This window comes from Cydia amplana, chromosome 16 (genome assembly GCF_948474715.1).
Source record: "Cydia amplana chromosome 16, ilCydAmpl1.1, whole genome shotgun sequence".
NCBI classification, from domain to species: domain Eukaryota; kingdom Metazoa; phylum Arthropoda; class Insecta; order Lepidoptera; family Tortricidae; genus Cydia; species Cydia amplana.
In genome coordinates, this window is record NC_086084.1 from 293,794 (window position 1) to 303,566 (window position 9,773).

General features: G+C 42.9%; 1 protein-coding gene across 1 annotated transcript; it reads right to left on the reverse strand.

The window, feature by feature from the left end:
• Positions 1-634: 634 nt before the first annotated feature.
• On the reverse strand, positions 635-9,738 carry LOC134655428 (splicing factor Cactin). The gene is made up of 12 exons (XM_063510896.1): positions 9,610-9,738; positions 9,192-9,524; positions 7,925-8,162; positions 7,312-7,486; positions 6,693-6,892; positions 6,307-6,402; positions 6,040-6,163; positions 5,610-5,751; positions 4,506-4,721; positions 3,359-3,553; positions 1,645-1,861; positions 635-845 (listed from the first exon to the last, which is right to left on the reverse strand). Coding segments are annotated over exons 1-12 (2,127 nt in total). The 5' UTR covers positions 9,612-9,738; the 3' UTR covers positions 635-656.
• Positions 9,739-9,773: the final 35 nt, after the last annotated feature.

Consider the following 9,773-nt stretch of genomic DNA (forward strand, 5'->3'; position numbering starts at 1 on the left):
CTAGTCCTAGACCTAGAGTTATGCATGTGCTTTGATTTGATGGAATTGGGTGTAGTTTTATTGCTAGTGCATAAAATAATACTCAAATTTGTTTGAACATGTCTGCCTGTTGTTTCTTCATTGCATTGTTACTGTTCTTGGAACAAGCTGGTCCATGGTCCATTGTAGGTTCCTACGATTAACACATTCACTGCCAGACAAAAAACGGCGCATTATCTCAGAAACCGGTTGTCTATAGCTGTGTATAAAACAACCTGCCCAGCGGGTTGTCCAGCGTCAGAGTAAAATTCACGAGCGCCCACCAGGCGGGTTCCTGGCAGTGAATGTGTTAAACTAAGCATTGTGTCCACACACCTATTAAATCATTGTCCCACATTTTTCACGATTTCACATACTAATAAATAACACTAAAGGAAAATTTTAAACAAAAATATTTGCAAACATGTTTTATTTTATTTCATAGTTAAAAATTTACATTCAGATGATTACACATTTTAAAAACTCATGTTCTTAAAAATACCAAAGATGTTTTTATGATGTTATACGCATTACGCATTTTCTTGGTAAAGATCACAATAAAATGCGAAAGATAATGTTAGGTAACCACATGTTGAACCCCACTGTAGTGTTCTGTGTGCTGTATGTGTTGATATGGTTTAACGGCGGTACCGGTACCGCTTGAAGTGGAACCAGAGCTGGAAGATGTTGTTGTGGAAGTGGCAGCGGAAGCCTCGCTTGTAGGAGTACTCCCACTCGCGGTTGACGATCTTGAAGGCGATGTCCTCGTAGGGCGGGCCCGCGCGGAACCGGAGCACCGCGAACTCGGGGTTGTCGGCGCAGGGTTTCTGCAACAACGTACAGACCATGAATCTAGTATTAAACTGGATTGGGCATGAGTGGTGGGGATAACTGACAGAACGGGATAGTCTTATGTATCTTTCAATAGGAGTAGCAGCGAAAGCGCTATTATTGTTTGTCCTTGTCAGTCTTACATATTTTATGTTCCCCACCGTAAATTTAGTATGGATTATGGTGGGCAACAAAAAAATTCGACCAATCATAGTGTCACGGAGGCACGTGTATACCACTTCTATAGGATGCTACCTTCTATGGTACAGACTCAATCAATATCTGATGGATATGTAGGACTAGAGAAACTACTGCTTGCTATTTGCTGCCGTATATTCGTAAATTTGTTGTGGTGGAGTGAGCTTGATATACAATACACAACAATATCAAAATGTATAATCAAACTTGAACTTACACAAATAATCGTTTTTTTCTTCAACAAACATCACTAAACAAATACGAAATTAAAATATACAAGCATGAAAATATTTATTTTAGACAAAAGATATCGAAGAAGTGCAGAACCTAAAGCCCCGTCTCCATATCGCGCGGCAAACCATCGAACATTGGCTCGCGCGGCAGCCGCGCGCAATGGATACCGCGCGATATGGAGACGGGGCTTTAGGCAGCCGGTCGATGCCGATTTTGGTATGTGTTATTTGTTTAAGTAGCCATAGCGTTTAGGTAGCCAGGGGGTGGAATCTGTCAATCGGTTCTGGACGATCTTCCATGTAATAAGTAGTGCTAGTTGTACTTGATCCAAAATGTCAGTTCAATCTGTGGACGTGGAGTTACCAGCGAAAAGTCCGGGGTGGCCTTGGGATCGATCAGGTCCGGGTAGAAGATGTTGAACTTGTAGCCCTGCACGATCTTGGGCGGCGGGTTGTCCATGTCGTAGTGCGTCTGGTTGTACTTGTTCCACTCGAAGCCGGTGTGCACGCGGTTGAAGTAGCGCGGCTTGCGCGGCCGGTACTTGTCCGGCCACAGCGCCGGCACGGGCAGGGCTTCGCTCCTACAAAAAAAAACGTAAACAGAAAAAAATTAAAAAGCGGCCAAGTGCGAGTCGGACTCGCAAACGGAGGGTTCCCTACCAATACGCACAGGGCCGAATTAACCCTAAGGCAGAGTAGGCAACTGCCTATGGGCCACCTTGGCTAGAGGGCCCCGGCGGCCCCACGCGCGCCAAAAAAAAATTGTGTTTCATATGGCCAAAATTCATAAATAATTTTTTATGGTACCTACTTATACCTAATGTCCAATATCAGTTTCTCAGACACACAATCATCAAATGATTATGTAAATTATGTTATTTTATAGCTTTTAAAGTCTCGAGCTCGAATTTCAGGCTCCCGAGGGCCTAAAACCTCATTAATGAAACTTCGGCGCTGCTTTCTTACAGTTCGACCTTCAGCGTCGCTTTTTAACAAATATAAACATTGATTTCAGAAGCTTAGCCTTTTGCCTCGCATGAAAGCTCACCTCGCTGGTTATAAGTACGCTTCGGGCTTGTTAAGTATGTGGAGATTGCTGAGCTCGACCTTCAGCCTCACTTTTTACCTCAATTTTTGGTTCGTCTGCCAAATTTCTTCTTCAGCTTAGCCTTTGGCCTCGCTGCGCCAAGCTCGGCCTGCGGTCTCGCTTTTTAATACAATGGACATTGGTTGGCGTCTGTGATCTAGCTGAGCTTATGCTGAAGCACGGCTTTGACCTCGCATGAAAGCTCGCCTCACTGGGTAACTTGGGATTTTTAGGCTTTTTTAACACGCTTTCACAATTTTTTCACAAAAAATTTCGCGCTCGCTGCGCTCGCGATTTTTATTGCTTTTCCGATTTACCCAGTACTTACATGCTAGTTCGTGATTAATTAATAATCATTTAAACACATGTACAATATTTATTATTAGGTTAATTTTAAACATGTGGCTCGTATGGTCGGACAATCGCTGTTCAGCCTCGCAAAATATTTAACTACTTATTGAGAAAAAAAGAGCTCTCCCCACACTGGACGCAAGGAGGAATCAGCAAACACTAATATAAAAAACCTTTATGTCCACGCAAGAGCGAAAAAGACATCGTTCGGCATGTTCGGATCGGCTCAACCGACACCTGAAGGTTGAAATTAAAACCGCAAACTTACTTCCCTGTACTGAACAACTGAACTTATGTATGCAGAATTAACTGTAAGGGGGCCCCGAGCATTGCACTGCCTAGGGGCCCCGACATGCTTAATCCGGCCCTAAATACGCATAAAACTGCAAAAAAATTACGTTTGGAGCCGCATTGATTTTTTTTTTTGTTTTTAGTATTTGTTGTTATAGCGGCAACGTGTCAACTATCACGGTTCCTGAGATACGGCCTGGTGACAAACGGACAGCGGAGTCTTAGTAATAGGGTCCCGTTTTTACCCTTTGGGTGCAGATTGTCACTCTGACGAGGTACGAAAATTAAATCGTTCAACTGTACAATAATCAGTAAGGAAAGTGTTTCCGTCAGGAGCATCAGGAGGCACCTGTCTAGTGCGGCCTCGACGCTGAACTGCGCCTCGTCGGTGCCCATGCCGCGCCGCGCCTCGCGCTCGAACACGGCGCCGGGCTCCGCCCCCGCCCCGCCCCCGCCCCCGCCCCCGCCCCCGCCCCCGCCCCCGCCCCCCGCGGCCGCGCTCTGCGAGTGCGCCCGCTGTGCGTTGGCTGCGTGCGCTCGCGTCCTGAATAAACAATGGAAATATGTCAGACGAGAGGTTCCAAATTATCGGTTAACATAAAAAAAAATAGTTCGACCGAATTTTCTCTATTTTGACGGAAAAACACTTGGATATATATTTAGGTGCTATCGCGATAGGAAACCTGCCGAAAAATGCATAATGTAGGTATTTTAAGGGTCGGTTGCGCCAAACCATATGTCACCGACGTCACCGTTCGCAAAATTTTATCGTGTGAGAAGTTTCATACTACACTGATGTGGATCGATGTCGATCAATCTGCTAAATGCGGTCGGTGCGACTGGCCCTTCTACGAAAAACCGACCTTTTATACATTTTGTAAATTGTCTAAGAGAACATCCTCGATTTCCGTTACGAGAATTTCACAATTTGTCTTTGTCATATCTAATTGTTCATATATGTCCCTCCCTCCTGGCGTGAGGACTGATTTTTTTTAATATTACAAGTATAGGAATTTTATTATTAAATTAAAGTCTCAAAAGCCTTAATGTAATAGATAGTAGTCCGGTATGTGTAATGAATAAGAATAAGAAACCATTTATTGCAACACAAAAAGCATACAGGTTACAAAACATAAGGATTGAAAAAAATAAGAATAATTGTGCGGCAAAAGGAACGGGCTCAGCATACGCCGCGTCAGTCATTTCATTACAAATTGCCTGCGCAGCGCTGATTTTCAGTCCGTCCCCTTCACTGAACCACATTGACATTTATGCGGGTTAAAAAAAAAATCTAAACAAAAAACCACTACAAAGATCTCTAGTTAAAGTAGGTAATAATAGTTTAAGTCTTGTTATTGGATAAGTCTTATCTCCTCACGTGTGAAAGTCAACACCGACATTGGCAAATTCACCCTGTGCAAAATTGCAGGGAGTGAGCCAGAAAAAAAAAAAAAAAAAAAAAAAAAGTCTTATCTTAATATATGAAGTGAAGTAACCTGAGATAGTGCAGCCGCTGGTGGTCGACTTGGGCGTCGGTGGTGAGCGTGGCGGGCTCGAGCGCGCGCGGGGACAGCGGCGCGGGCGAGTAGCGGCCGGCGCGGTACAGCGCCACGCACGCCGCCTCCCGCTCCGGGTCCGACTCCCCGCCCGACCCGGAGCCCGACGCTTCCGCTTCCGCCTCCGCCTGTGACTCCGCTTTGTGACTTGTACATCTAAAAAATTAGGTATACAATTTAATGTTTTTAGGGTTCCGTAGGCAAATGGCAAAAAACGGAACTTTTATAAATTCGTCATGTCTGTCTATCTGTCCGTCCGTCTGTCCGTCCGTATGCCACGGCCACTTTTTTCCGAAACTATAAGAACTATACTGTTGAAACTTGGTAAGTAGATGTATTCTGTGAACCGCATTAAGATTTTCACACAAAAATAGAAAAAAAAAACAATAAATTTTGGGGGTTCCCCATACTGTGAACTGAAACTCAAAAAAAATTTTTTCATCACACCCATACGTGTGGGGTATCTATGGATAGGTCTTCAAAAATCATATTGAGGTTTCTAATATCATTTTGTTCTAAACTGAATAGTTTGCGCGAGAGACACTTCCAAAGTGGTAAAATGTGTGTCCCCCCCCCCCCCCTGTAAGTTCTAAAATAAGAGAATGATAAAACTAAAAAAAATATATGATGTACATTACCATGCAAACTTCCACCGAAAATTAGTTTGAACGAGATCTAGTAAGTAGTTTTTTTTAATACGTCATAAATCCCCTGAATACGGATCCCTTCATGGGCGAGTCCGACTCGCACTTGGCCGCTTTTTTAAACTCAATTCAATGGTCGAAATATTTAGCAGACGGCGCCATCACAGCTTGCCCTGTCAATCCCTAGAATTGTGTAAAATTTTTGTTTTTTTAACGCTCTGGATGCCAGCCCTTTAGGCCAAATCTCATAGAAAAAGGGTCCAGCCATGATGGCGCCATCTATGCCAACCTTTGACAGTTGCCAACCCCATTCAGTAAATAAACTTGAAGCAAACTAACGAAACGACAACAGTAAAACAAGGTTTAATGTGTCATCTTTGGCTTTGTCTGATTTTCTTACCCGGTGGGTTGAGGTTCATCGGCGTCGGGTCTCGTCTCCGGTTCAGGCTTGGCCGCGACGCCTTGCTCCTGCTTCAGGAGTTGCAGCTTCCGCCGCAGATTATTCTGATGCCGGTCGCGCAGACGAGCGCGGGCCATGTGCGCTGAAAAATATATTCATTAAATGATTTTTTAAGAAATTCAATAAAAAGAGTTGGAACAGTAATATAAAAATATCTCGAAGCTAGTTCAGAATATCAAAAGTATCTGACAAAAATGTATTCGGTTCGGACAGCCTACCGCGAACAACGACAGCCGAAATTTCGTCATCTGCTATCTCGTTCTTGCTTGTTCGATCGGTAGAGACAGATTTAAACGTTCGTAGGCTCTCGGGGTTCTCAACAATATCAAAACACGCACGCTGAAGCACTCATAAGTTGACGACATTTTACCTTTGAGTTGGCTGAGTAAACTCTCCCAGTAGCCAACGTCGATGTTGTCAGCGCGGGCGCTGATCTTCTGCTCGATCTGCGACTGCAATGCTTCCAGCTGTGCGCCCGTCTTGCCTTTGAAAATCTATAACAAATAATATAACACGTTTTTACAAAAGCCGGGGTTTTTTATTGCTAAAATAGTCTAAGAACATCAAAATCAAATTGCATCAACCAGTCAAATCAAGTTATAGCGAAATAAAAATACTCGATTGATTGGTGACATACCTGTGTGACGTCATCGGCCACGCTCTGGTGCACCGTGTCACGATGTACCGCTTCATGGGGCTCGGGTGCAGCTCTCCGTAGCTTTGCTAGCTCGTCCTGTCAAACAAAAGAGTTAGATTAGCTTTACTATTGAAAGTAATCTTGATTATTTTCATCACAATACTGTATTTTGTTAGGGTGAAATTTCCCCTCATGGGCCACCATTATTTGTAGAAATTAAAGAGCACAGTACATGTTGGACAATCGTAGTTGTCGTCATCTTGATCCTGAGATAAGAAAATGTTAAGAGTGTTAAAACATATCTTGTACACCAAATGTTGTCAGAATTAGTAAATAAAATATAGGTACCATTGTATTTGTATGAGGCTCAATATTATTATTTTTACCTGCACAATGGTCTCCACATCTTTCCAGTACCGCTGGTTTTGCTCCTGCTCTAGAGACTTGTACACAGCGATGTCAGCCAACAAGTCTTCAAGGTCCGGGGCTTGCAGACCGTTGAGGTACGTGTAGGGCTCGTGCATTTCGAGCGCGTCTACACACTGTTCTGAGCCCACATACCAAGCGAGTAGGTCGATCGGCTTCGCTGCAGATATAAGATGGGCATTAGTAACACAGCGGTGATAATTGTTTTATGTATAACTAACTTCCACATAGAAATATCTGATACGAAAAGTTTTTTTAACCTGTCGAATTGGGATTCGACAGTCAGAACGCTTATGGTGACGTCATATCGTGGGCGATATGACGTCACCATAAGCGTTCTGGCTCATATATGAGCCGTGGGAGCTGACAGATTAATTAGGGAGGGTAACCTACTCTGGACACTCTGGTACAGTCGACGTCAAAGATATATTTACACTTTTGCACCTTACTTCTTTGTAATAATTCGAAAACATATATTTGACGTCGACTGTACAAGTGAAACGCGTTGTACCGCAGTTCTACCTTCCTCGTTTTGCCTCAATCCCTAATCTTCTCGTGTTATCTATAGAGTAGACTCACCACGTCCGTCACGGATGCGGATCTGCGAGCGCAGCCTGGCTTGTTGTAGATGAAACGCGTCTTCTTGCCGCGCCCACGAGTCAAACTGCGCGGCCTCGCGCGCCCGGGCCGCGGCCGCCGTCTCGGCCTCGCGCGCCGCGCGCTCTGCCTCGCGCTCTAATCGACGCTGCTTCACCTACAGGACAGAAATGTGGATGAATATAACAACCCTTATACGCAGAAGTATCTTGGCAATTCTCTTAACTGCTGGCCGTAGTAGTGAACTCACAGTACCTACTGTCAACCAGAACTATAGAAATAGAAACAACTGTCAAGAATGGAATTAACTGGTGACAGAAGCCACCGGTCTACAAGACAGACTTGACCTTCAGCAGATGGTTATCATTTAGACGACTTTTACCAATTTCATATATTTTTTTTTACAAATACTGGAGTATTTAGTACATGATCAAATGGATTAAAGAAAGAAGTGATGGCTTTATTTAAAAATCTAAAGAGAAGAATAAACATATTTACAAAGTTACTAATGTCTCATACATAAACGAACGACAAACGAAAGGGTGCCATTTCATTTCAGTGAATAAATCAAATATCCACTAAATTCAAAATTTACCTTTTCCAGCTCAATCTTATTCTCAAGTTGTTTCTGCCGGTTCATAGCGTCGAGCTCATCTCTGCTGACCGCCTTCACACCTTCTTTAGCCAGCTTCTTGGTCCACACAAACGAGTGTGTGAGCGCCGAGTCTCCGAACGGATTGTCTTGGTTGGTGTAGCACTGATACTCGTTGTCCCAGCCCATTCGCTCCCGGCGTTTGCGCTCTTTTTCTTGCTTCGCTTTTAGACGGCGGGCTCTATGTATAAAGTTAAGATCATCAAATAATACTTCAAACAACAATTTTGGCAATGGCTCTATTTTCTACTTACTGATCTGATACTGATAAAGCAGATGTAATGAAAATCATACATAAAAATTAACGGGTTGCACTCCGTGAGTGCCGGCAGAAGTGAAAACTCAATGACATTGTAACAGTTTTTCGATCAGGTCTTACGCTTTCGTCTTACGGTCACGTGACCTGTCGCGAGTTTAACATTTTTTTCCCACCTCAAAAAGTGCACAGCGCTGCTAAAGAAGTTTTCACTTCAAAAAGAAATGTTCTGTTACATTTAGCAGACAGACAGATCACAGAAAAACTAGTATTGCAACACAAAATGCAATAATAAATCAAGTATAGCTTTTCTGTGAGTTATTCCAAAAATGTGAACAAATACAATCTTTGTGATACAGTTTTTTTTTAATACATAGTAATTTTTAAAACAAAGTAAACCCCAAGTAAATGGGATAAGGCCTGGGAAGAAGAAGAAGAAAGTAACAATAACAATATTTTAATTCATAATAAAAGTTTAGCAGGCAGTTACAGTGAACCCCGCACTAAGCATGGCCTGTATTCTGGGGGTCATGAGTCATGATCATCACGAGTTACCAGTAATAAAATTTATAATTAAACTAATGTGTGTAAGCTTGTTGTGAGGAGGGAGTGAAAAGTGTGTGAATGAAATCAAAGAATGTGATGACTGTAAAAGTGTGTTAGATTTAAGTGTGTTCGAGCGTTATGAAAAACTGAAACTGAACTCGAAGAGGAATGAAGAAGTAATCCTATGAGAATGTGGAGTTAGGGGTCACTTGGGAAGGATTCAGAATTTCTTCTGATTCGTCGAAGTTCCAAGACTTCAGCAGGTTTAGTATACGAATTTTGCCTCATTTACGTTACAGTACATGCACACTTACAATTATGAGTAGTAAGCTTACAGAAATTATTATTAATTAGTATTAATTCCCCAAAGAAAAAGCTAAATCCAAAATATTTATACTAAAACTTTACCGTTTCTCCTCTGGAGTCTCACTAGCCTTCTGCAATTCTTTCTGTTTCTTCCTCTCCTCTTTAAGTCTCAGGCGCTCCGCCTCCAGCCGCTGCAGCAGCCTCAGCTCCTCGTCCGTGTCACTACTACTCGACGAGCTGCTGCTCCTATTCTTCTTCTTCTTTTTCTTTTTACTTTTCTTATGTTTAATCTTCTCCCTGCTGGGTGACCTGTGTTTTGACGGCGCGGGTGACCGCGTTCGCGACCGCCCTTTGTGGTCTTTCCGTGAGCGATGGCGCTCCACTGAGTGGCTGCGTGAACGCTCTCGGCGTCTACTCACGTCGTTCCTTGAAGACCTGCAGGAAACAGCATTACATTGAATTAGAACATTGTTTAGCAGTTAACACAAACAAGTGAATTGTTTGATGCTGTAATACTTACATTTTTAATTATTAATGGTCCTTATGCGTCTTAATACATTACTTTTAACATGACCCTTACACAAAAAATGTTTATTTCAAAGATTTTTAGAAAATATAACGCAAAATGCAGCAGCTGACAAAGCTGAAGCAAAGCATCTGCTAAGTGTCAATGTCAACGTCATC

Coding starts and splice junctions, on each gene's coding strand:
- LOC134655428 (XM_063510896.1), bottom strand. Junction 5,752..6,039: donor TTTACTCAGCCAACTCAAAG/GTAAAATGTCGT, acceptor TATATTTTTCAG/CGCACATGGCCCGCGCTCGT. Junction 1,862..3,358: donor GTCGAGGCCGCACTAGACAG/GTGCCTCCTGAT, acceptor TTTTTTTTGTAG/GAGCGAAGCCCTGCCCGTGC.